General features: G+C 49.6%; 1 protein-coding gene across 1 annotated transcript in view; it reads left to right on the plus strand.

The window, feature by feature from the left end:
* Slc2a1 (solute carrier family 2 member 1) overlaps nucleotides 1-13,964 on the plus strand; it is a 28,688-nt gene extending 14,724 nt beyond the window's left edge. Inside the window, exons 3-10 of the mRNA XM_075944783.1 lie at nucleotides 8,454-8,614; nucleotides 8,764-9,004; nucleotides 9,500-9,662; nucleotides 9,755-9,942; nucleotides 10,188-10,292; nucleotides 10,705-10,806; nucleotides 12,404-12,607; nucleotides 12,904-13,964. Coding sequence (XP_075800898.1) covers nucleotides 8,454-8,614; nucleotides 8,764-9,004; nucleotides 9,500-9,662; nucleotides 9,755-9,942; nucleotides 10,188-10,292; nucleotides 10,705-10,806; nucleotides 12,404-12,607; nucleotides 12,904-13,104 — 1,365 coding nt within the window. The 3' untranslated portion in view covers nucleotides 13,105-13,964. The remainder of the gene's footprint in view (nucleotides 1-8,453; nucleotides 8,615-8,763; nucleotides 9,005-9,499; nucleotides 9,663-9,754; nucleotides 9,943-10,187; nucleotides 10,293-10,704; nucleotides 10,807-12,403; nucleotides 12,608-12,903) is intronic.
* Nucleotides 13,965-26,991: the final 13,027 nt, after the last annotated feature.

A 26,991-nucleotide genomic window follows, 5' to 3' on the forward strand; every position in this document is an offset into this window, starting at 1 on the left:
CATGGTGGTGCCCACCTAGAATCCCAGCAGGTATTCGAGAAGTGGAGGCAGGCGGCTCAAGAGACTTGAGGAGGTTTGGTAGAGAAGAGAGAAAAGGTCGGAGTGACTGGAGGCTTGACCTAAGGTTGGTGTTTGTGCTGGGATTTTTTGTTCTTATTCCAGATTTCTTTATAAACACGATGTAAGGCATCAGTAGAGGAGAGGGAAAGAAGAAGGTAAGTGCAGGGAGCTTGTAGGAGGCAGCTGTTGGGCAGGAAGGAGTCTAGGAGACTGCTCTTGGCAAGGAGGAACAAGGTACAGGTGTGAGCACAGCTGGAAGGAGTTTGTCTGCCTTGGAGGCTTCCTAGCGAGTAAGGAACAGTCGAAGGCCAGTGCCGGAGTGGAGATGGCCATGGCGTCAGGATAGGTGTATGAAGAGAGGACCCAAGTGTGACTTGGCCAGCATGTAGCACACACAGTGGCCACCATGCTTGAGTAAGACTGAATCCGTTGCCCAAGGAAGATGCGGTGATTCAGTTCTGCTAGCATTCAGCAAGGACTTACCCAGAATGCACTCTGCAGCAAGGAGATACGGCGCTGACACCACAGAACACATTCTGGTTTCTAAAGCCATCCCATCTCAAAGGGATAGGGAGACCCTTTGGGAAAAGGGGAGTGTGGGGATCTGTAAGGGGTAGGCTCCAGGACCCTCCTGATGGAACAGCACAGTGCTGCACAAATCTGTACATTGTTCCTCTCACTCACACACCCCTTGTTTACCTGCATCTGAGACCACACAAATGTCGGTATTTATTTGCTATACTTCCTTCCATATTGTTGAGGGATTAATAACAAAACAGTCTGTCCATGGTCAGCAGAGATGCCGTTTTTCATACAAATATTTATGTTCCCCAGCTGGTCGAACACAGATTTCAAAAGAAGAGGAGAGGTTAGGGGAGGGGCAGCAGCAGAAGGGCTTTATGAAGGATTTGGCACTCATACCTAGAAGAGGGGAAGATGGGCCCACAGCAAGGAGGGCCAGATGCCCAGACAAGTGCGCAGGGCTTGGGCAGGACTTGGTCACGGGAAAAGGCTCCCCTGGTGTGGAATCTGTCCACCTGCACCAGCGCTCCAATTTCCCAGGTCTGTTCCAAGTGCTTCTCTGAGGAATGAGGCTGGGTGCCATGCTCTCGAAGCTTCGCCCACAGTGGATGGACATTCCTCCATTCATAGCCAGGAGTTTGTTCTTCGTCATAAAACAGGCCTGAAAGGCTTCTACCCGGAAGTAGTAATTAATCGTGATATTATCTTAAATGTTTATACAGCACTTGCCCTCAAATTAACTCCTCTCCCTGCACCTTATAAGCCTGGCAGGCAAGACTGTCTTCCTTTTTGTGAATGAGGAAACCAAGGCTGGGAAAAGGCAACTGGCGAGTCAAGGGCTGAGCTGGGGTGCAGTGGGATTGGTGGGGGTGGGCTCCAGTCCAGTTCCTTTTAAGATGAGGTGGAAAGGTGAGGCTGACCTGCACAGTGCCTCTCTCCAGTTTGATGAGAGGGCAAGACCCAGCACATCCGAGAAATAGGCTCCCATTGAATCCAGAGAGACTGTTGGGAGGGACCTGATGTCAGCTCAGCCCTTCTTGTTTGGCAAGGGAGGATCCTGGTCTACAGAGGAAGTGAGTGAGGCCTTGCCTGAAGTGACCTGGCTTTGCTAGTGAAAGAACTGAGCTAGACCTGCTTCCCAGCTCCAGCCCAGTGCACCGTGGTAGAGCTGACTCCTCCTCTCTAGGGACACAAGCTATAGCCTTTCTCCTATCACCACAGACCCTGCCCGTTTCTTACTCTCCTGTGTGTGATCTAAGTGCTTTAGAAGTACTCATTGGGCTGTTCTCATCAGAACCTCGTCAAGTAGGCACCATAGCCTCCATTTTCTGAGGAAGGAGTGTAGAGGTGTGGAGAGGTTACACCAAGGACACTGTTAGCACTGAGTCTGGGTCCGATATGTGTTCAACCACCCCTGAGAAAGGGTGGCATCTAAACATTCTCTCTCCCCTCCCTCCCTCCCTGGCTGGCCTTGAACTCACACAGATCCCCTGCCTCGGCCTCAGCCTCTGGACCCTTCCTCACCCTTGTCACACTTCTACCCCACTATGCTCTGAGCTCAGAGCTGAGTCAAGTTCAGTCGTGCACAGACAACCCAAGAACTTCCCACACAACTGTTGCACAATCCCTCACGCCCTCACACTGCCACAGCCCCGTCATTGCGAGCCCCCTTGGTTCCCCATGCCCAGCACCAGTGACACATGGATCAGACCATGTTTGTTCTCCATCACGGCACCTTCTGGTCAGCTGTCCGAGGACAGTGGTGGAGACGTGGACGGACTCAGAGGAGCAGAGGTGACAGTTAACCCTATTTTCTCAACCTCAGCACCATGGGTACTGTGCACCGGATAGTTCTTCAGTATTTATTGTGATGGACTGTCCTGTATTCAGTAGGATGCCAGCAGGCACTGTAGACATGACAGATGTTCTCTAAGGAGCAGATTGCTCTTGTTTGAAAACAGCTTTCATGGAAGGAAGGAGTGGCCAGGGGGACTTCCCAGAGGGGAATTGCATTCCCTGAAAGGTGAGCAAATAGAAGGGAAAGAGCATTTTGAGATGTGGGGTCACTGTCTGCCCAGAAAGGATATGAGTCATGGTGCTGGTGAAGAGACACTTCATCCTGAGGCCTGAGAGGGCTCTGCTTGCTGCCACTGCCACAGTGAGGTGAAGTCTGTCTACGTGGGAAGCTCCTGCAGGCTGTGGAGCAGGGAAGGGATCCCTTGCCAGGGCAAAGGCCTGTCCTTGCTGAGGAGGAAGGCCAGCTCTGGATCTTCTCAAGCAGCCTGGGTGGTCTGACTCTGCTTCTAGCTTTAGCCCCAGCCTCTTCCTCCCTGGTTTCAGAGAGGGGCCCCTGGGGATACAGTGGGTGGGACTGTCCAGACCCACCTGGAACATCTGGCCCCAGGTTCACGACTGACCCTCGGGTGTAGCTGCATTGTTACGGAGACAAGCCCTGGGAGGGGAGAAGAGATGCGGGGGCCAGCATTCTGGGAAAGAAGAGAGGCTGGGCGTAGGGGTGAAGTCCAGGCCAGGGGACTGAGCTGGACAACCTGGCCCCTTTTTCCTTGTAAGAGGAATGGGAAGGCTGGGCCATATACCCTTCGTGGGTACTTTCTAATATCCAAAGGGTGGGTATTGAGAGCAGCCAGAGATTCCCAAATAGACCTGCAGCAGTCTAGAATCTTGGGTCAGGTCAGCAGGATGGCCAAGCTAGCTAGCACACCATTGTATGTAGCCTGTGAGCCAAAATGGGTCTCAGACTTTGAAAGGGTTGAAAAAAGCCAGTCTGTGTGTGGCTTCTGACTTACTTTTTAGCAAGCTCCCCATACCAGGGAACTCCCACTCTTAAGATGGGGAGCCTCTTGCTCAGAATTTAGGAACTTGGGGCTTCAGCCCTCTAGGGTTTCTGAGTCGGACCCTTGAGTTTCTTCGGGTTCGTCTTTCCCTGTGTAGTTCATATCGTAGTCACCTGTGCCTAGCAATGTAATCTGGGAACCCTGCCTCACCTGCTCCTCTGTGGTTTATGTATTTGTTTGAGTCTTTTTGGGGTCTCATTTTTGTTGGATTTGCTTGTTTTTGCTTTTTCTAAGGCTTGAACCTTAGAGCCCAGTGTATGCTAAGTAAGCATTCTGCAATGTAGTCACCCTCCAGGGTCCTCCTGCTTCTCTGAAAGGTGGCGGGGAGAGCAACAGTGACGTCAGCAGAGGTTTATTCTGTGTGTAGGCTACGTGTTCTGCCTCACGTCCCTTTACAAGACACCACCCCACCACCACAGAGAGGAAGTGAGCACTTCCTCTGTAGAGAGCAGGCATACTCACCCACAGTTGCCAGGGCCTGGGAGAGTGTGACCTTGAGATTCTCTAGATGCCCTTGGGCATGTGCAGCTCCCTCTCCTGACCCCAGGAGAGCTGCCTGGTGAGGAATAGCTTTTTCTTGCAAACTGTCCAAGCCCAAGGACCTCAGCTACACAGAGCCAATGTGCTTCCCATACGAGCCTGGGTACCTTCTGCACGAACCAAGAGCATCACTAGGACCTCAACTCTCGTGACAGGCCAGTTCCATGACTGTTCTTTCAACTGACCAGGACCCTCCCTATCTCAACATGAACCCATGAAGAAATGGTTTCATATTTCATTTTTATTTGTCTTTAATTGTATATCTATGTACCACATGCTCATGGGGGTTAGAAAAGAGCAGATCTCTTAGAACTGGCATTGCAGATGGCTGTGAGCTGCCTTTTGGGTGCTGAGAACAGAACCTGGGTCTTCTCTCTAACCCCCTGGCTTTACATATTAAAGGGATTATATGGAAAGCAAGTGAGAACCATATGTGACTTTGGGTCCTTCTGCATAGGCCTACTTAACCTAAGCTGTTGCCTGTGCCTATTCTAGGACAATTTACTCCAAATTTTCCCAACGCAAGGGTGGAGTGGAGAGCTGTGCTTAGTTGTTATCCCTGTGAAGGCGTGGCTTTGGGGGTGAAAGACAGGAAGAGAACCCAGGCTAGAGCTCGGGCAGCTGTTGCACAACATTCAACAGACCTGGGATGCTGGGGTGGGGCAGTGGCAGCATCAGGGATAACTCCTGGGCTTGTGATTGACTCAGGGGGCAGGAGCCTTCAGGACAGGCAGCTGCTGCTCCCCACCTCGGTGATAAGCCGGGGCGGAAGAAACTGCTCCATGGGATCCTGTGAGGGGTGAAGTGAGCAGGTACTCTCTCCCTAGGGGACACCTTCCGTCCCCCAGGAGGATGCTGAGGGCAGTAGCTGGGTGGAAAAGGTGACCCTAGAATTACCCTCCCACCCCCGTATTGAATTAGGATTCTCTAGGGCCACTCTTTCCTGAGCCAATATCAGCTTGGAGCCCCATGTGGACCCTGCAAAAGGAGAGTCTCTAACAGCAGAGGGCTGAAAAGCTCGTGACATAATACTCCTGATTCTGAGTGGAAGCCCTCGGACTCTGCTGGCCCTGGGGGTGGAGCCAGTGGTGCTGAAGTATAGGAAGCCAGCTGCCCACACTTCTTCATGCTCAGCAGAGGGACTTAGCAGCGAGAGCTGGGAGAGCGTGAGCTTTGGCTCATGCTTGACAGTCCAGGCCAGGCAGCGACTTTACTGCATGTGGAAGAGCTCAGAGCACCTCATCACTCAGAGCTGCCTCTCCTTGCCCTGTGAGGAGAGCTAAAGACCTGAGCTGTGGGAAGAGAAGAGAAGCTCAGTGCCCATCCTTAAGTTTGTCTAGGCAGCTTAACTGACTTAGTCTCAGCACAAATCCACTGTCTGCACTCAGTTCAGATAAGCTTCATTAGCTGACTTCAAAAATTGTATTTTACTCAGTTGTGGTGTCAAATGCATTTAATCCCAGTACTCAGGAGGCAGAAACAGGCAGATCTCTGAGTTCAACGACAGTCTGGTGTCTACATAGAGAATTCCAGGACAACCAGGGCTACATAGAAAGACCTTGCCTCAGAAACTTTTGTTTGTTTCTTTTAAATGTTTGTGAGTGTTTTGCCTGCAAGGACTTCAATAACTTTAAATTCTTCTTGTGGGTCTGCTTGGTCACCCTGAGTGACAAAGGGACAGAGACCCAGTTCCCAGTTGGGTCCTGAAGAAGAACTTGCCGTTTATCTATACGGCTCCCTTATTCAGAACGGCCTGTTCTCGGCAGAGCCTGATAAACAGGGCCTTGCCATTCCTGCAGTTCTCTGGGATGTGGCATCCCTTGAAGAACACAAGTACTTTGTTTTGTTGGCTGCAGTCAGCCTGGTCTCTGCCCTTGCCCTGTAAGGTCAAGGGTTTCTAGGAAGAGAGCCTAAGGTCCCTTTGACTCAAGGTACCCCGACCACTGGCTCTGGCCCCTGACCTCCAGGAGGACCAACTCCTGAGAGTCCAGAAATCTCTGGGCTAGATCTCAAAGGCAGGAGTAACAACAACAGGGAGGGGAGGTAGGATGGAGGCTGGATTCACGGGGCGTGGCTCTTGATGTTAAATTGTGGCAGGAAAGTGTACTCAGACTTAGTCAGTGGCTTTCACTGAACTGGGGTCAGGACAGTGTGCCCTTGGTACCAGAAGTTGGTGTCCTGAATTTCCCCTGGCACTGTAATGGAGGCAGTCATGTGCCATAAAGATCTTTCTATGACAGTCTGCAGGTGTTCAGAGTCTCCGTCCTGTAATACCATAACAGCTGCAGAGTTGTTCAGCTGGAGGGCACTTGACCTGAGTTTATATCCCCGCAGCACAAAACAAAGTCATGTAGAAAACATTCCTGAGAGCTAGAAACACTGGCATCCTGGCATTGCTCTTCCGTCTGTAAGCGTACCCACTGTGCTACCAGTCGTAAAAGCTGAGCACAGAGCTGTGGTTATCTATAGCTCAGTGGGAGAGCCCTTGCCTCATACGCCCAGTCTTCCCTATAGCAGAAATAAAGTGTTTAGCACACACAGTCATATACAAAGTGACGACAGGGGCTGGAGAGATGCCTCAGGGGTACAGAAAACCCGGGTTTAGTTCCCAGCACCCAAAGCAGGCGACTGACAATATCCTGTATCGCCAGTTCCCGGGAATCTGACGCCCACATAAGCACCTGTATTCGTGTATACATACCCACATAGAGATTCACACATATAATTTAAAGTAAAATTTTTAAAAAATTATAAAATGGCAATAGAGGTAGCTTAATAGCTTTATCTAGTATTTTTTAATTATAGCTTTACAGTGAGTTCCTTCTACACATAGAACAGCCTGACCTGAAGCAGCCTGATCGCGCAGCAGCATCCTGGCAGATCTCATGTTTGCAATCTCTTAATTGCACCAAGAGACCCTGAATGACCCACACCACTTAGGTTTATTCTAAATGCACTCTGATGTTCGCATAATGGAATCGCCTAATCACACATTTCTTAGACTGTGCCCCCACTAAGTGAGACGTGACTGCAGTGCTGAAGTCGGTGTCGGAGAAGAGGCGGTCAGAGCTCAGAGCTGCTGGAACTTGCCCACAGTCAACCTGGAGCAAAGGGATAGGCCTGGGATCAGAACTTGATTGTGTTTCCATTCAGAACTAGGTTCTGACCCCTGCACTGTCTCGCTTCTCTTTATACAGCAGACAAGTATGTGCTTAGACGGCCTTTTTCCAGTCAGTCTGTCCTAACCCCTGGAGCCTGTCTCTGTCAGGTTCTGGACTTGACAGCCATACAGTGACAGCAGAGCCAGCCCAGGCCCAGTGGGCACCCGAGGGGCTGCTCCACACCCTTTTCCTTTGGCAACTGCAGCAATCCATCCCTTCCTCTCTGCCATACTTCAGTATTAAAATCAGAAGGACTCGAAGGGGTGGCTACGGAGAGGGTATGTGCTGCTGTGTGCACCTAGGGAGGGAGTGGCTTGTGTCAGTGTGGGATTGTGTAAGAGGTGCAAGTGATAAGGATAGAGGAGGGGTTGTGACTGGCCAAAACCAAGAGCCTTGTGAGTACAATATGATCCAGGCACGGTCGCTCACATCTATGATCCTAGCATTCAAGAGGCTGAGGCAGGAGGGTTACTGTGAGCTCCTGAGACCCTGTTTCAAAGAGAAAGAAAGTGAGGTGAAATCAAAGTATAGTATGTGTCATGTCAGGGCAAGTACACAGAAAGTTGTTTATCCGTATATACTTGGGCCTGGCCATGGCTACATGTGTGCTGGGTGGGTCTAGCTAAGTCTGGCACTGGGCGTTGTCAGTATGGCCTGACAGTGTGGTGAGTGTCTGAGATCCAGCGCCACCTGCCTATGGCCACATCCTTGGCACCAGGTTAGGCCCTCCCTGGTGTGGGGGCAGGGCTAATGAGCAGGCTCATACCAGGACAGATGTCTCCAGTTCCTGGAACCACTTCCTTGCCCAGGGCCTTTCCCCGAATCTCTCAGCTGAGCACTTAGCAAAGGAAGGAGGCCATGGTTCCTTCAAGGTGGCATTTCCAGCCAGCCACAGGGGAGCTGGCCTAGGAGACAGAAAGTGACAGTGTGCCTTAGAGCGTGTCCTTTAGTCCTCCAGGCTCAAAATGCAGCGTCAGCGCGCACTTCCCACAGGCCCTCAGAATGGCAGAACCTGTCTGTCCAGCTGTGCTTCCTCCCCAACGGGGTTGGGAGAGGGCCCAGGGCCCACAGCTGTGACCTAGTGGCCTGCAGCGGACAGGGAGCTACTTGAGTCCAGTGCCCAAACTGGCTCTGTCATCCTTGCCATCTTCCCCAGCAAGTCTTAAGCACCTTGGGATGGGAGAGCCCAGTCCTCTTCTCACCCAGGGAAACTGGTCCTACATAAAGGAAAGAAGCAGGTGAAGAAAGCACAGTGTCTTTGCGGAGTGGCCACTCTGTCTGGAGGGGCCGCCTACCCGGGATCTTCTCCCTGCAGGTTATTGAGGAGTTCTACAACCAGACATGGGTCCACCGCTATGGAGAATCCATCTTGCCCACCACGCTCACCACACTCTGGTCCCTCTCGGTGGCCATCTTCTCCGTCGGCGGCATGATTGGCTCCTTCTCTGTGGGCCTCTTTGTTAATCGCTTTGGCAGGTAAGCAGGAAAGGCCCCAGCCCTGCCTTAGGGAGCCCATGGAGTTGGGGGGGGGGGTATGACAGAGGCAGAGATACCCTGACTGGCCTCATCCCTGAGGAGCCTGGGGGTCCTGGGAGCTGGCTGACCCACTGTGACCTGCTCCGCAGGCGGAACTCCATGCTGATGATGAACCTGTTGGCCTTTGTGTCTGCCGTGCTCATGGGCTTCTCCAAACTGGGCAAGTCTTTTGAGATGCTGATCCTGGGCCGCTTTATCATTGGAGTGTACTGTGGCCTGACCACTGGCTTTGTGCCCATGTATGTGGGAGAGGTGTCACCTACAGCTCTCCGCGGAGCTCTAGGCACGCTGCACCAGCTGGGCATCGTCGTTGGCATCCTCATTGCCCAGGTAAGCCAGTTCTACCCACCCTGTACTGCCTCTGCCCACAGCTCTGGCCCTCTGGTCACAGTCCAGCAGAGAACTTCTCTCCCCAACCCTAGGACACCCTCACAGTAGGCAGGTTCCAGAGCACACATAACCCCTACCCACACCAGTCTAAGAGCAAGAGCCCTTGGCCTTCTCATCTCCCTTCATCGCAGGGGCCCACTTCAGCGTGGGCCTGTAAGCCTCCCTGCACACCGTACCTTCTCTCCCTGAGGTTCCCCGTTCTTTAATCCTCCTGTAGCTGAGTAACGATCCCCACAAGCTGTGCTAGACACGTTAATATGTGGCCTTGTCCCTTGTCCTTGTAATTTGAGCTGGTTTTACAGATGAGCAACAGGTTCGGCAAGGTCTTGCCGTCTCCTAGCAGCTGGTGGGCTGGGAAGGCCACTGGCTGAGTGGGATGGGTACTTGAGTAGGGGCAGGGCAGGGGCACTCACAGTCCCTGGTTTCTTTGTCCAGATTTTCGGCCTGGACTCCATTATGGGCAATGCAAACTTGTGGCCTCTGCTGCTGAGTATCATCTTCGTCCCAGCCCTGCTACAGTGTATCCTGTTGCCCTTCTGCCCTGAGAGCCCCCGCTTCCTGCTCATCAATCGAAACGAGGAGAACCGGGCCAAGAGTGGTACGGGCTGGGCCCTGCCCTCCTCCCTGCCCCCCTGAGCTCAGGCCTTTTTCCCACTCTGAGCCACCCCACCTTCCCTCCGGTCCCACCAGTGCTGAAGAAGCTTCGCGGGACAGCCGATGTGACCCGAGACCTGCAGGAGATGAAAGAAGAGGGTCGGCAGATGATGAGGGAGAAGAAGGTCACCATCCTGGAGCTGTTCCGCTCGGCCGCCTACCGCCAGCCTCTCCTCATTGCTGTGGTGCTGCAGCTGTCCCAGCAGCTGTCGGGTATCAATGCTGTGAGTATCCCACCTACCCCTTCCTGTAACCCCGGCCAAGTCCAGGCTCAAGTGTGCACCGTGAGAGAATCCCAAACACAACCATAAGCAAATTTTGCCAAAGTAGTAAACCTATGGAACCAAAATCTGTGGCGGTATCCTCCTGCCTGAGAAGTGTTCATCCCCCCACCACCCACTAGTGACTAGCGCAGAGGCAGGAGAAAGCCGTGGCGTGGCAGATCACCAACTGTCTCCCTTTCTGGCAGGTGTTCTATTACTCGACGAGCATCTTCGAGAAGGCGGGTGTGCAGCAGCCTGTGTATGCCACCATCGGCTCTGGTATCGTCAACACAGCCTTCACTGTGGTGTCGGTGAGTCTTTGCTTGCTTTTGGTCAGCAGCCAGGGTTCAGCTCAGGGCCTCGTGACAGAATGACAGCCTATACTGGAAGCCAGGCTTGTCAATAAACTTGTAAAGCTCATTGCTCACACTGTACAGCTGACACAGGCCTCCAGGGAGGTGAGAATACCTCCCAAGGTCACAGCCAGGATGCTCTTGCTGTCTGATCCCCAGGGCCACCTCTCACCCTGTTACTGTTAGACTCAGAATTCTGCCCTAATTCCCTATGAGGCCTCTAAGCTTCAGCCTGGTGGGGAAAGGTGTTGTTTTCCCCACGAGTGTGTGCAGGTCCTTGTATCTGGCTATTGAGGTGAGCCTCTGCACGGGTAGGCTCTAAGAGGCACCAGACCAGGCAGAGGGAATATGACTCTTTCCTTGTCCACAGCTGTTCGTGGTAGAGCGAGCTGGACGGCGGACTCTGCACCTCATTGGCCTGGCTGGCATGGCAGGCTGTGCTGTGCTCATGACCATCGCGCTGGCCCTGCTGGTGAGTGGCCCTGCCCTGGAAGGACCAGGGCGAGGTAGGGTGGGGACCTGGATTTAGACAGGCCCAGGCACCCATAGCTGTAGATTCCACCCTGATTTAGATCCCCAAATGCCCATGTTAAACCCAACCTAGGCTGCCCAATGTGGACATGCCTCTGGACCGGGGTCTGACCTTGTGCTTCTCAGGTCGTCACCTCCCATCTTGAGCTTTCTCTTCCCCGATTGGGGATTTCCTGACCCAGCACGTCTGGCTGGAGAGCCCAAGCTCTCATCTCCGTATGAAACTGTCTTGCAAGCCGGGCGGTGGTGGCGCACGCCTCTAATCCCAGCACTCGGGAGGCAGAGGCAGGCGGATCTCTGTGAGTTCGAGACCAGCCTGGTCTACAAGGGCTAGTTCCAGGACAGGCTCCAAAACCACAGAGAAACCCTGTCTCGAAAAACCAAAAAAAAAAAAAACTGTCTTGCAGAGCCTTTACCTATAGCCTTAATTCATCTCCACCACAACCCTCAGCAATATAATGTCCCCTCTGTGGCACAGAGGTACCCAAACACACCTGTCTCCATTCTTCAGTTAGATGTAGCTTGAGCATCCCTTTCCTGAAGTGCTCAGACCAGATATGCCTGGGTTTCAGATATGTGAATATCTATCTACATATGCACAACAGGTTACTTTCAGACTAGAACTGAGGCCTAAACATAAAATTCATTTATGTTTCATATGTACCATCCATATGCTGATGGTAAATTTTAATGGCTTGTTTTTGTTTTTTTTTATTATGACTGACATGGTCAGGTGTGGAATTTTCCACTTCTGATGTCATGTTACCAGCATTCAAAAAGCTTCAGATTTGGAAGCATTTTGCACTCCTGGTTTTTCAGATTGGAGATGTTCAGCCATTTTACTCAAACTAAGGCCCCATGTTGGATAAGGAATGAAGCTAAGAATTGACCTTAGGTCGGCAGGTCCCTAGCCTGTCGCTAATCACTATGACAACCTGTACCATGCAGGCATGCATACACACACACACACACACACACACTCCTTTGTCCAACCCAAGTGAGGAAAAGTTCAAGGCATGGTCCAAGAGTGCTAAAGGATAGGCACAAAGTAGACCCTTGAGACTGAGACCTGGCATAGGCTACCGGGTGTCTCAGTTGCTTCCTCATTGCTGTAATGAGACACCATGCAAGGAAACTTAAAGAAGAAGGCATTGCATTTGGGGGCTCATGAATTTAGAAGGCTAGAGTCCATGACCATCATGGCAGAAAACATGTTTAGCAGGCAGGCGGGCATGGTACTGCAGCAGTTACTGAGAACTTACTTACGTCCTTACCCTTCAAACATGAAGCAGAGAGAATAGCTTCAGTTTCGAAACCTGAAAGCCCACTCCCAGTGACACACCTCCTCCAACAAGGCCACGCCCTATCCTTCCCAAACAGCTATGCCAACTGGAGACCATTCTCATTCAGACCACCACATTGGGTTGTGCAACAATCTGGGGGACCTTTCAGCCCAGACTGGAGATTTCTGCAGCTTCTCTTCCTTCTAAGAAGTCGTCATATCCTGGTCTAACCTCTCACCCCATCTCTCTCCACAGGAACGGCTGCCCTGGATGTCCTATCTGAGCATCGTGGCCATCTTCGGCTTTGTAGCCTTCTTTGAAGTAGGCCCTGGTCCCATCCCATGGTTCATTGTGGCTGAGCTGTTTAGCCAGGGGCCCCGTCCTGCTGCTATTGCTGTGGCTGGCTTCTCTAACTGGACCTCAAATTTCATCGTGGGCATGTGCTTCCAGTATGTGGAGGTGAGAACATCGTCTTTGTCTACCTTTCCTCAACTGCATGCTATCTGAAGTGCTCACCCTTGTTATTCAAGAGGCATGCTGGCAAGCGGTCGGGAGCCCACATCACCTGGCCAAACCCTGCCCAGACCAGGCCCTTCCCTTAGTTTTCATACCATTTCTGGAGTCTGTCAGGTGTGATCAGGCTCATTTAGTTTTGATAGCACCCCTGGGGGGCTAATAGCAATTCCCTTCTCCAGATCAGTCTCAGAGGCAGTCTTTTAGCTAGGACAGAGGGTGATGGCGTGTCTGTTTTCCAGCAACTGTGTGGCCCCTATGTCTTCATCATCTTCACGGTGCTCCTGGTGCTGTTCTTCATCTTCACCTACTTCAAAGTTCCTGAGACCAAAGGCCGGACCTTCGATGAGATTGCTTCCGGCTTCCGGCAGGGGGGCGCAAGCCAAAGCGACAAGACACCTGAAGAGCTGTTCCACCCTCTGGGGGCTGACTCCCAAGTGTGAGGAGCCCCACACCCAGCCCGGCCTGCTCCCAGCAGCCCCACGGATCTCTCTGGAGCACAGGCAGCTAGATGAGACCTCTTCCAAACTGACAGATCTCAGGCGAGCCGGGCTTGGGCGTCTTTCATCAGCCAGCAATGATGTCCAGAAGAATATTCAGGATGGCTGCAGAATTTTAATGAAAGCAAGACTGTTGCTCAAATCTGTTCAGATAAGCAACAGGTTTTATAATTTTTTTTATTACTGATTTTTGTTACTTTTTTTTTTATCAGCCACTCTCCTATCTTCACACCCTTGTCTTCACCTTGAATGGCTCAGTGCCTGAGGGTGGGGACCAAGCCCTGTCCAGACACAATGCCTTCTTCGTCAAGCTGTAGGGCTGGACCTATGACCAAGGACACACTAATCGAACTATGAACTATGAGGCTTTACCCCAGGAGGTGGTAGCTGCCACCCCCTTCCGCAGGCCCGGATCTCCCCATTATAGGGGTCGGGCTCCATTTTAGGATTCGCCCATTCCTAACTCTTCCTTCCCAAACACTCAATTAATCTTTCCTTGCCTGAGACCAGTTGGAAGCACTGGAGTGCAGGGAGGAGAGGGGAAGGGCTAGCCAGGTTCTAGTCTCTTGTGCACTGAGGGCCAGACATCACCACGAGAAGGGCCTCGGAGGCTGAGAACTCACTGCTGAAGACATGGACACTCCTGCCCTGCTGTGTATAGATGGAAGATATTTATATATTTTTTGGTTGTCAATATTAAATACAGACACTAAGTTATAGTCTATCTGGACAAACCCACTTGTAAATACACCACCATACTCCTGTAACTTTACCTAAGCAGATATAAATGGCTGGTTTTTAGAGATGTGGTTTCAGAATGCTTGTGGGTTGGGACCAGGCAGGTTTGGATGAAAGTGAGAGAGAAGCAAAGCATGGTTGTAACCGTGTGGTGGCTTTGGACTTCTCGGCTCAGGATCCTGTCAGTTCTAAACACCTGTTCATCTGCCCTTGATTGCTTAAAAATCTGTGTGACCTCTTACCCAGAGGAAAACCCAAGTTCTTTGTCCTGGCAGTCAGCATTTTCACCATGTGCTTTTCAGACTGAGAACTGCTAGCCCTGATACGCAGGCTTGAGAATCATCCTTAAGTGAAGATAGGTGTCCTCTGGCAGGCTTCAAGAACTTTCAAATGGATGCAATCTCACAGCCCACACTTTAACAAGCTTATTTTACTTCCCTGTAGCCTGTTCCTTTCCCCCAAACAAAATAAGCTATTTATACTGCCCTAGTGAGTTGTTATGGTGCTTTGTATCCAAGGCAGCTTTCTTATTTACAGAAACCAGAGCCCACCTGAGGGGGTGTCCAGAGTAGCACTGAACAGACAGGTCCTTCCCAGAGACCCGCCCCCACTTGAATTCAGAGGCCCTTGAAGGGACTTTCCTGTGGCAGTGTAACCTCCCACCTGAATGGTTTTATCTGGCTTTTCAGCATCATCCAATCCACTGCTGGCTAGGCACTCAGGAAATAAGAGTATCCTGTCTCTAAAGGTTAGAAAACCTAGAGGGAATTTTCCTTCCTGACTATGCAGACAGCAATAGAATCTCAGCCTGAATGACAAGGGCGTTGAGGAAACTATGGAGAAAATGTAACGTCTTTCTCCAGCCCCTTCCCAATTGAGGAACAAAGCTGAGGAGGGCCGAGCCTGAGCTGCTGAGGTCAGGTGAGGAAGTATGACCGGTTAGCAAGCCTTTTGCCAACTACAAGGCCCGGGAACCCACCTCTGCCAAGACAGAGTAGGGACGTGTGGGGAGAGCTTCATCAGAGGTCAGTCGTGGCAAGGTGGGTGGCCTAAGGCCCGAAGACCTCCAGGTTCGGGGAAAAACGGACATCACCCGGTTCAGGGTCCAGGACTGAAAAAAAAACACTCAGCAGACTTCCCCACCCTATAGTCTACCCTGTCGCAGACCGCTGCGATGCGCAGGCGCAGAGAAGTGGCTGAGGGGACTCCGTCCTCCCGGTCACGCAGCAAGGACGCAGTCGGCTCAAGGTGGGCAGGGGAGGCGGGGTTAGGTGACGTATTCACCAATCAGAGCGGAGGAGGCGGGCTCCGAGCCAGGGAGGAACACACCTGTCTCGCATCAGGTGAAACCTTCGGTTTCTGACACAGGAAGCCGACAGGATTGCTCCCTGGAGCCTTTCTCTTCTCACCAGCGCCTAGACAATTTCGCGCTTTATCTGCAATCCTGCCTCAGTCTCCCTGGAAACCGAACTCTGCGGCAGCCTCTATTTTCCTTATAGTGCTGTCGGCCCACTGCAGAGGTGGACGGTCCTTGGTCCTTCCGCCAGCGCAAGGAGGGCCAAAGCTAAACCATTCCTAGACCTCAGTTTCCAACAGAGATCCTGGTCAAGACTTCAGATGAGAGCACAAGAACTTAGTCTCGGCTTCCCAAACCGAATTTCTCTAACGCAGTTTTAAGCAGGAGAGCAGATTCAGAAATTACATTCATTAATAGGGATAGAATGTCTATTGTCTTTTGACAAAAGTGCTTATTCATGGCCCCTCCTCCTATTCTGATTGTCTCTCCAGGCCCCAGGCAATTCAACTGCTGGCAGTACGGGCCCCGCTTCTCCTCTCCCCAATCAGGCAACAGCCCCCTCACTCCTCTCTCCTTTCGGTCTCTGTTCTCCTCATGGTAGTGATGCTTCTAAAATTTAGTTGTGTCTTTTTATAAACTTTTCCTGGGTCCCCCCCTTTCCCTTAGTGTAATGCCCATCTTTCTTTTTATTGCATTATTACACATAATGGGGTGCAGTATGGTATTTTATGCATGTAATATATTTGATCATATTCACCTTCATTACACTGTTATCTATATATCTCTCTTGCCGAGCTCTTGCCTCTACCCAACTAGACCCTCTCTAATTTCATTTTTTTAATCTTAAGAATTTTATTGAATTATTGGCAGCAGTGGTGATAGGAACGCACGTGTGCGTGCCTCTGTGCGTGCGTGCGTGCGTGCGTGCCTGTGTGTGTGTGTGTGAGTGTGTGTGTGTGAACTCCGGCTTGAGTGACAAGCACTTCTCCCTGCGGAACCATCCTGCTGGTCTTTCCTCCTCCTCCCCGTCCCTTTCTCCTTCTCCCTACCCGTGACTTTTTACTAGGGTTGCTTGCAGGAGCATCCGTGAGAGAGAGCTTGTTTACGGGAGCACGGGCACCTTGCCAGTGACTACACCTTAAAGAAAATACCAATCCATCCCTCATCAACCATTAAATGCCTCTAAGTCCTCAGAGATGGGCGGAGTCCCTCCTCCCTCCCTGAGGATGTTAATGGCCCAGTCTTATGCACGTCATCAATCACAGCTGCTGTGAGTTCCAGAGCAACAGTCAATATCCGGTCCAGAAATCAGACTCCCAGAACTCTCCACATCTTTCTGTTCCCTTGTCCTTTCTACCCTCTCTTCCTCGGTGACGCTGAGCTTCGAATGGAGCAATATGGATGTCCCACTTATGGCGGGACAACTTTAAGCAGTGTTTACTTTAAGACTTGAAGAGTCTGCAGTGACTTCTGCCTGCTGCATGACGCTTCCCTGACAGAAACTAGCGGCGGCAGTAATCCATGGGATAAATTAATTACCACAAGGCAAATTGATGGCCATGCCATATCTATTTAACAAAACAGCTGTAGCTTCCCAGAGAGCCTGTGACATTTCCAGTCATGGGCCTTGAAAGGGGTTACAGAACCAGACATGAGTTCTCTTCCTGTAGAACAGGCCTCAGTTTCAATCAGAAAGTAGTTGATTAGCCCCATATCAGAGTTGATTCCGTTGTAGCAGTGGGCACATCTTATTTCCGTCTTTCTTAGCGTGAAAATTCAAGGTTCTTCGTGATGGTCTTTTCACCAATACTCCCCACGCCCCTATCCTCCAGAAACCAAGCCTTTGGCTACCACACCCCCTTTCCCCTCTCCATCTCTGGGATACACTTCACACAGATTCCCTCCCCACTATTCCTGATTCCCATTCCCCAGGCCGCCATTCTCCGGAGGAAACCCCAGGCCTGGCCGAGTAGGCACAGTGCTGCCTACTGGTGACTGGTGGGTCAACATTTAAGCCAGGGCTGATTTTAACTTCTGCCTCTCTTGTTTAGAGAATGAATGGCTTTGGAGAGGACAGGTCCATTTGGTCACCTTGTTCCACCCACTCAAAGTGATTTCACTAAAGCAACATCTACCATATTATCATACGGTTTAATACCCCCACACTGTGGCATGATACAGTCCAAAATTTTTAACCAAATTCTGATTCTTAGAGCCCACACAGTGTGCTAACCGCCCTATGGTCCAGCCAGGCTGACAACTCAGTGCTCCCTAGAAAGCTCCTCCCAGTAACTGTTTCAATCTAACACGTATGTATTTACGATCCTTTTTTCTCCTGGTCTGCTTTTGTTCTGTTGTTACGTGAACTTTTCCTGGGGAGACATGAACAAACATTTATGCTCCCCAGATAGGGAACCAACGAAAGAACAAGGGTGCCCTTCAGGCCTAGCTTTGAGAACCAGTGAATTTAATAGCCTTACTTCCAGGTACATAGGTGTCCCCCTAAACAGCCACACCACTGAGGAGTCTCCCCACAGCATGGGTGATGAGCTACCCGCAGCTTCACAAATGGAGTCCCTACTTCATTTATTAACCTTTCACATTCTAGAAACTCCAGAGTCTTCTCAAGACTGTGTAGCTGGGGCAGAGTTTGGGGGAGGGTTCAAGAAAGAGTGGCTGGAACCTCAGGCAAGGGTCTGAAGACTTGTCCCACCTGGCCTTCCAACAGTTCCAAACCCCAGGGCTGATTGTGCGTCATCCGAGGAGCTCTGAATGTGCCAGGTGCTGTGATACATGCCTGTCGCCCCGCTGGTAATGGCTGCTCTCTTCAGAAAACAGCAGTCCACATCTGCCCGTATAACGTGGCGTGGTCACGGGAGACCAAATTAACTGTCACTCTCTCTGAGGCATTTGTTCATCCCTCAGCTCTTACGTAATCAAACACACACTCCGTCACACATTCTCCCTTGGCTGCACTGCCTTAGAAACGAGTCCCAAGCAGCTAACTTTAGACCGTCTGCCACTTAGCTGAGTCATCGTGGACAAGGCTCCTCACTCCTCTGATTTCCAGCGTCCTCAGCTGTTGTCATATTAAAATGGAATAAGCTTGCCGATGGCGGTGAGTATTGCTGGCAGAGGTAGCACACACCTTTAATCCCAGCACTTGAGAGGCAGAGACAGGCGGATCTCTGTGAGTTCCAGGCCAGCCTGGTCTCCAAAGTGAGTTCCAGGCTTGGAACACAGAGAAACCCTGTGTCAAAAAAAACCAAAACAGTGGGCTAAGTGTAAGGCAGGGGTCAGCTGGGGTCATACTCTCCTCACCCATTTCATTTTCCAGAAAGCAATACTTCTCCCCGCAAAGAGGTTTTAAAATAAGAATTTTATACATGTATAAAATGTGTTTTCATCAAAAATTTTTCTAATTCATACTTTTTAAATATTTATTTATTTATTATGTATACAATATTCTTTCTGCGTGTATGCCTGAAGGCCAAAAGAGGGCACCAGACCTCATTACAGATGGCTGTGAGCTACCATGTGGTTGCTGGGAATTGAACTCAGGACCTTTGGAAGAGCAGGCAATGCTCTTAACCACTGAGCCATCTCTCCAGCCCCTGTTTTCATCAAATTTGCCAGCCCCTGCCTTCTCTCCCACCCCATTTTCTTCCCATCTTCATGTGTACTCACTGATTTCTCTCCTTTTTTGTTTGTTTGTTTGTTTGTTTTAGTTTTGGGGTTTTGTTTTGTTTTTGGAGACAGGATCTCACTATGGGAACTTGGCCTGGAATTCACTATCTAGACCAGGCCGGCCTTGAATTTACAGAGATCAGCCTGCTTCTGCCTCTCTAGTGCTGGGATTAAAGACATGCACCACTATGCCCAGCTCACTGTGTTTTTAAATTTAAACTAGCCAGGCATGGTGGCCTTTACATCTAACACTCAGGAGGTAGAGGCAGGAGCATCTCTATGAGTTCAAGGCCAGCTTGTCTACCTAACGAGTTCCAGGACAGCCAAGGCTACACAGAGAAACCCTGTCTCAAAAATAAATAAACAAGCCGGACGTGTGGCGGCACACGTCTTTAATCCCAGCCCTCGGGAGGCAGAGGCAGGCAGATCTCTGTGAGTTTGAGGCCAGCCTGGTCTACAAAAGCTAGTTTCCAGGACAGGCTCCAAAGCTACAGAGAAACTCTGTCTAAATAAATAAACAAACAAATAAATTTAAACTATTTAAAATCTTATGTATATGAGCATTTTGCCTGCATGTATGTCTATGCAATATGTGTGTGCCTGGTGCCTGTGGAAGCCAGAAGAGGGCACTGCATCCCCTGTTGCAGACAGTTGTGAGCTGTTATGTGTGTGCTTGGAATCTAAGTGTGGAAGAGCAGCCAGAGTTCTTAACTGCTGAGCCATCTCGTTAGCATGAACCCCCAGTTCTCTTTTTTTAACCTACTCCATTTAGTGCTACCTGTATGCGCACGGATGTGGGGGTCTTCTGCTAAAACACGGATAGCCGTTTCAGGGGCTGCATCCCTCCCCAAAGAAAATCAATTCTCCCTCCCACAGCAGCCACTCATTGCCAAAGTTCTGCAGAGAGAGGCGGAGCTTCGTGAGCTCCCCACTCTCTGTGCTGGGATTTCAGATGTTGTACAGGTCTTGTGCAAGCGCTCACTGCTGCCTGCGCTCTTGTGCGTGAGAGTCCTGTCACCTCAGCAAACAACGTTTGACTGAAGATGCCCACAACTTCTGGCTCTTATTATCCACTTCTTTGACAATGATTCCTTGAGCCTTAGCGAAAGGAGTGTGATACAGATTTCTCATTTAGGATTAAATATTCTACAGTCTCTTTATATAGGTTGACCAGTTGTGGGCCTCTGTTAATCTCCATCTTCTGCAAAAAGAGGCTTTTCTGATGAGGGCTGAGAGATGTACTAATCTCTGAACATAAAGATAAGGATTTAGGGAATAATTTCTTAATATGTCGAGTTAGCAGAATCACAGCAACAGGCTCTCCCCTGGGGCCTGTGACTTAGCCAGACGTGGGTTTTGGCTCAGCTAACAGTATCAAGTCTCAAACATGAGTTCTGTCTTGTAAAGTGGGCTTTGAATCAAATCAGAGAGTTGTTGGTTACTCCCATAATATCCATGCTACTGTTGCACCAGAAGGGAGATATTGCCATGCCGACTGTGATTGTAGCTCACAGGGTTCATAGCTGGGTAAGATGATTGTATACTTGGTTTATGTAAACTTAAATTTCTAGGACTCTCCTCTTCTATTTTTTTTGAATGTGGGATGTCCCTCTGTATATGTGTTGATTTTATTGGTTAATGAATGAAGTTATTTTGGCCTAAGGCAGGTCAGAATATAACCAGACTGGAAGAGATATAGAGAGAGAGTAAAGAGATGCCATGTAGCTGCCGAAGGACTGTATTGGTAAGCCATGGCCTCGTGGCAATACACAGATTAATAGAAATGGATTAGTTTAAGATATAAGAGCTAGCTAGAAATACGCCTAAGTTATTAGCCAAGCAGTGTTGTAATTAACAAAGTTTCTATGTGATTATTCGGGTCTGGGCGGCCAGGAAACGAACGAGCAGTCTCGGTTTACATTTTTTCTTCTTTTTGAGACACATCTTTTTTTTTTTTTTATTGAGAAAAGGAAAAAAAAGTATCCGCTTCCTTCCAGCCTCCCATTTCCCTCCCCCTCCTCCCACCCTTCTTCCCCTTCCCCAAACTCCTCTCCCCCTCCCTCTCCAGTCCATAGAGCAGTCAGGGTTCTCTGCCCTGTGGAAAGTCCAAGGTCTGCCCCCCTCCGTCCATGTCTAGGAAGGAGAACAACCAAACTGGCTAGGCTCCCACAAAGCCAGAACATGAAGTAGGGTCAAAACTCCGTGCCAATGCCTTTGGCTTCTCATCAGCTCTCATTGTTCGCCATGTTCAGAGAGTCCGGTTTTATCCCATGCTTTTTCAGTCACAGTCCAGCTGGCCTTGGTGAACTCCCAATAGATCAGCCCCCTTGTCACAGTGGGTGGGTGCACCCCTCGTGGTCCTGACTTCCTTGCTCATCTTCTCCTTCCTTCCGCTCCTCGTTGGGACCTTGGGAGCTCAGACCAGTGCTCCAGTGTGGGTCTCTGTCTCTATCTCCATCCATCCCCAGATGAAGGTTCTATGGTGGTATGCAAGATATTCGTCAGTATTGCTATAGGATAGGGTCATTTCAGGTTGCCTATCCTCAGCTGCCCAAGGGACTAACTGGGGACATCACCATGGGCTCCTGGGAGCCACTCTAGGGTCAAGTCTCTTGTCAACCCTAAAGTGGCTCCCTTAACTAAGAATTGTGGTTCCGTGCTCCCCTGTTTGAGACACATCTTATGTAGTCCAAGCTGATCTCAAACTGATTATGTAGCCTTGAAGTTGTGATCCTCCTATCCCTGCCTCCCAAGAATATGGATCGCAGACCGGCATCACCACACCTGCTTCACAGTGTGCTGGGAACTGAACCCAGGGCCTTGTGCACGCAAGGAAAGCTGTCTGCCAGCTGAGCTATGAGCTACAATCCCATCCTATTTCTTTATTCCTATGGTCATCTCCAGCTCTGATGGCATCCTATAAAACAACCCTCCATAGGTACCAGATGCCAGCAGCTTCCTGTCATGGAAATCAGAATTCTAGTTTCACTCCATTCATTTACCAGGTGCCTCCCAGATGCCCGGATACAGCAGGAAGAAGGAAGAAAAGGTTGATATTCCTGGGGCTACAACACATTGATTGAAACAAACAAAGCTACTAAAGCCCCTGACAGTCCCAAAGTTTCTGCTGCATCACCGGTCAACTTGTTGTTGTTGTTGTTGTTGTTGTTGTTGTTGTTGTTGTTGTTGTTGTTGTTGTTTTGAGACAGTGACTGGTCTGGAACTCACAGTGACCTGCATCTGCCATCTGAGTGCTGGGGTTAATGCCAGATGATCAGCTTCTCTTTTAACTCTGCTATGAATCTATCCTTACTGGGCAGGTTACCTGAGGGCCAACCACCACCTCTCAAATCCCCAGTGTCCTCAATAGAGCCTGTCTTTCCTTTCTTGTCTCCCCATCCCTGATCTTCATAGGGATCTAAGCTGGTGATGATCAAGGGTCCCTAAGGGCTCATAAGAGTCAGCCCTCCAGATTTCTCTCCTATTGCCTCACAGCCTATACCCAATGTCTCAAAGAAGGATGGGTAGTTAGAGGGCTCAGTCTCTCCCCTTCCACAGCACTCAGACTGCTCCTACCTGCTCTCGTGTCCCACACTCATAGGCCAGGATGTGGGAGGCTCTCATTTCTCAGTTAAAAGTCTTTCCAATTCAAAGCAGTTCTGAAACTACATGACCCCTGGTTATCAGTTTCCTGTACTGCGCTTTGATGAGCCCTGTCTGCATGATGACTCCTGGGTTCAGTCCCTCAGCGTTAAATGTTTCACTGGAGGGGAATCATTGACTACTCAGTCCTCCCTTCCTCCAGTGCAATTGCTTCTCCCAATCTCATCTTTGGGTCTGTCATGTCCTCTTGGTGTCCCATGTGTGATACTAACTTTCCCTGGAGAGATGTGAACAGCCGTATCCCCAGCCCATGAAGGGTGCCTATGACAGACAATGACAGTCCCTAAAATGGAGTCTAACTTTGTGAGGAAATGAGTTAAAGTGGAGTTCCTCACAGGAGCATGGGTGGTGGGTTATGGCTTACCGGAGCGTGGGTGTAAAGGGCTACTACAGAACAGGTAAGAGCTACTAAAGGGAGAGTAGGTGAAAGGTTACTTTTAGGGTAGTTATTTGGTGGTAGCCACACCACCAAAGAGGTGTGTCACAGGGTGCGGGCTTTGAGGTTTCAAAAGAAGGGCACCCCACTTTGCGCTCTCTCTGGCTCCTGCTTAAGGTTCAAGATGTATGCTCTCCGCTGCTAGGTACCTGCGTCCATAGCTTTAATCTGCCATTGTAAACGCTAACCCTCCGGAACTGGAAGCCCAACTAGACGCTTTCTTTTAGAGGTCGCCTTGCTGGTGGCGGGCAATCACAGCAGCAGGCGGGAGACTACCCCCTGGCTAAAGTGCTGCTCTAGTGTCCCCCAGTTACTCCCAACCCAGGAGGTCAGCAGTGATGTGGCCTCTTCCGTTCAGAGCATTAATCCTTCGTGTTTTCTCTCTCTTCCTCCCTCTCACAACTCATTAGTCAACTTATTAAAATAGCTGATTTGGACATCTGCAATAGTGACTTCAGCCTCCACTCCTGGCTCAGCATTGCTAGAAGCGCTCTGTTTGACTACCCCAGAAGGACTGCGCAGGTCGGTGAGCCACGTGTGGGCTCTCCTTTGGAAACACCTGCTGTCGAACCCTTGAAGGTATTTCTTGTAGTGATTATCAATGTTTGGGGACTTTTAAACTTGTTCTTTTTCTCTTAGATTTTTTTTCTTTTGCATCTCTAATCCAGTCAGCACAGACCTCCTCCAGAGACCTCAGGGTGGGGCTGGTGATGGTGGCTCAAATTCATTGTATGGACACCTCCTTTTGGTTTCTTTAAAAGCTAAGTTTGCGGTGTGGCCTCCTGACCAACCTGTTCCTCCTGCAAACACAGTGAGTCAGAACAAGAGGGAACAGAGTTCCGCAGTATCCACATCACTCTTTTCCTTAATTAGAAAAGATTCTGGTACCTAGAACACCAGGAAATCTAAAGCAATGCTGCTTTTGATATAGGGCAGAGATTAATGTCACCATCAAAGACTTGAAAAATGCAAGGGTGCCGATTCCCTCTACACCTGCATTCAGTGTTCCTATCTGGTCTGTGTAGAACACAAGTGGATCGTGGAGACTTAAGGTAGATTGTGACACACTTAACCAAATGGTAACGCCGAAGGTATCTTTTATTATAGATATGGTTTCATTGTTTGAGAAACTTACACATCTCCTCCTACTTGGTATGTATCCTTTACTCTGGAAAATGCCCTTTTCTCTTCCCACCAATGCAGCTTCCATTTAACCAGAAAGGCCAGCAACACATTTTCACCACCCAGTCTCAGGAGTCTATGGGCTCTTGAGTCCTATATCTTATTTTAGTTTTCTGGGATCTTCCTTACCTTTCTCTCACACTGGTCCACAACACCGATAATAAGTCCCTGAACTTTAATGATGAAGAAGCATCAGCCACTTTAGACTTATGTAAGATACCAGCAGCAAAATCTCAGAAATTACAATTAAAATTTTGGGAAATGAGCCAGTAGGTGGTGATGTACGCCTTTAAACTCAGCACGTGGAAGGCAGAGGTAGGTGGATCTCAGTGAGTTCGAGGGCAGCCTGGTCTACAAATCGATTTCCAGGATGGCCAGGTCTGTTCCACAGAGAAACCTTGTTTTGAAAAATGAAAAAAAAAAAGAAAAGAAAAAAGTCAATCAAACAAACAAAAATTGGGGGAAAATTCTAAAGGTGCAGAGGTGTGGGGCACACTGAGATAGCCCACCCTCAGATGCAGAAAGTGTGGGGCACACTGAGATAGCCCACCCTCAGGTGCAGAGGTGTGGGGCACACTGAGATAGCCCACCCTCAGGTGCAGAGGTGTGGGGCACACTGAAATAGCCCATCCTCAGATGAAGGGTTAGCTCCTGGATCTGGGCTCTCCTACAACCAAGAAAGAAGAACACCATCTACCCAGCTTCTTTGGATATTGGCAGATACCTATTTCTCATTGAGCCCCTCCAGCTCATTTAACAGTGCCTCCCCCTCCAAAAGCTGCTAGGTTTGGGTGGGACTCAGAACTAGAGAAGGTTTAAGGCAGGTTCATCCTGCAGGCATGTTGTTCTGCCATGTGGGCCACTGAGTCGACAGTCCGATAGAGGTCAAGCGCAGGGAAGGTGCTGTCAGAGTCCCTGGCAGGGACCAATAGCTGCATTGTAGCCTTTAGGACTTTGAAGCAAGTTCCTGCCATCATCCACAGATAACTACACTCTCCGTTCTAACTTCTGTAGAAACTGAAAGCTTGACCATTGCCACGAGGTTACTCTGTGACCCACACAGCTTATCGATGTCCAGGTGTTATGGTTATCTGTCCTATAAGGTCGTAAAGTTAGGTGTGTGCACACCCCGTCATCAGATAGAAGTAAGTGACTAAGAGAGGCAGGCCCTGCAGACACAGCTAAGTTACATGAAATGGCCCAATGACCAAGGCCCTTCATGCCTGCCCCTCTGCATTCGCTCTCCCTGCACCTAGGGCCTTGTGGGGATTTCCCTACGATCATCCCACAGAGGAAGAGAAAACATAGTCTTGGTGTGAAGCTGATTCTGCACTGTGCAGGCACTGCCTGCAAGCAGACAGCTGCAGCCCTATCTATCTATGATATTATCAAAGGCAGTTATTCGGGGAAATCTTCGGGCAACTTAGGGCCCCGGTTATGCGGTCTGCTTGGAAGGAGAACTCGCCAGAAATGCAGAAGTGCAAACACACGGCTTCTCCACTTGAAGCCAACGCTTTGCCTGAGCCGCCAGGAACTGGTAAGGAACATGACCGAGTCACGATAGATAGAGTGAGCCCTTTGCAAAATCACCAGGACAACATGGGACTTCTACTCCGTATCTTCCTCCTGGATTCAAATTACATCCTTCTGTAATCAGCTGGCAAGTTTGCAAGCTCATCTAACATATACATAATACATATATGCATACATGAATACATACATATATGTATATGGAACTTGTATTATAATTAGTGAATACTGGTTTGTGTTTTAACTTTCTATGTATTTATCCTCTCTGTGTGTAAGTGCGTGTGATGTGCACACTGTAGCATGTGTGTGGAAGTCAGAGGACAACATGACAGGAGTTGCTTCTCTTCTTTCACCATGTGGATCCCAGTGTTGAGCTCAGGTTGTCAGCCTTGGCCGCAGGTACCCTTACCAGCGAGCAACCTCGCCTACCTGTTTGTAACAGGGTCTTACTCTATGGCCCAGGCTGCCCTGGAACTTGCTATGTAGCTCAGACAAACTTCCTGCTTGAGCCTCCAAAGTGCTGGGATTACAAGCATGACCCTACAGGGCCAGCTTTCGTGTGTGTTCTTTCTTTCCTTCTTTCTTTTTTTTAAAAATATTTATTTATTATGTATACAATTATTCTGTCTGTGTGTATGCCTGCAGGCCAGAAGAGGGCACCAGACCTCATTACAGATGGTTGTGAGCCACCATGTGGTTGCTGGGAAATGAACTCAGGACCTTTGGAAGAGCAGGCAGTGCTCTTAACCTCTGAGCCATCTCTCCAGTTCCTCCTTCTTTCTTTTTTCAACATAATATTTTTACTGATTATTTGGGGCTTTGGGGCGTATTCTTGAACCTCTTAAGATAAGTTATGGCTCAGTGATTAAAGGTGCTTTCAGCAAGCCTGGCCACCTGAATTGGATCCCTGGGACCCTCGTGGTGAAAGGAGAGAACTAAATTTTACAAGTTGTCCTCTGACCTCCATATATACATAGTGGTACATGCACCTCCCATAAATAAAAAAAAATTAAGTGTAATAAAAATTTATTTTAAAAGAAGATAGTTTATACAGTTGTTCCTTAAAAAACAAAAACTACTGAGGCCCTTTCGTCTATGTTCCAAGGTTCTGTGCAAACCTATTCCAAATTCTAGCAAGTTGTACACTTAAGTGTGTAGTGTTCATTGAATGTCAATTGTATCTCAGCAAAGCTGTCAAGATCCATCATGGATTTCTTTCTTGTGTGTGTTCTCTGTTCATCATGAGTTGGTTAGGAGTGTTATCCTCACCTTCACTCTGGGACCAGGATGGATGGAG

Source organism: Microtus pennsylvanicus, chromosome 13 (genome assembly GCF_037038515.1).
Source record: "Microtus pennsylvanicus isolate mMicPen1 chromosome 13, mMicPen1.hap1, whole genome shotgun sequence".
NCBI lineage: Eukaryota > Metazoa > Chordata > Mammalia > Rodentia > Cricetidae > Microtus > Microtus pennsylvanicus.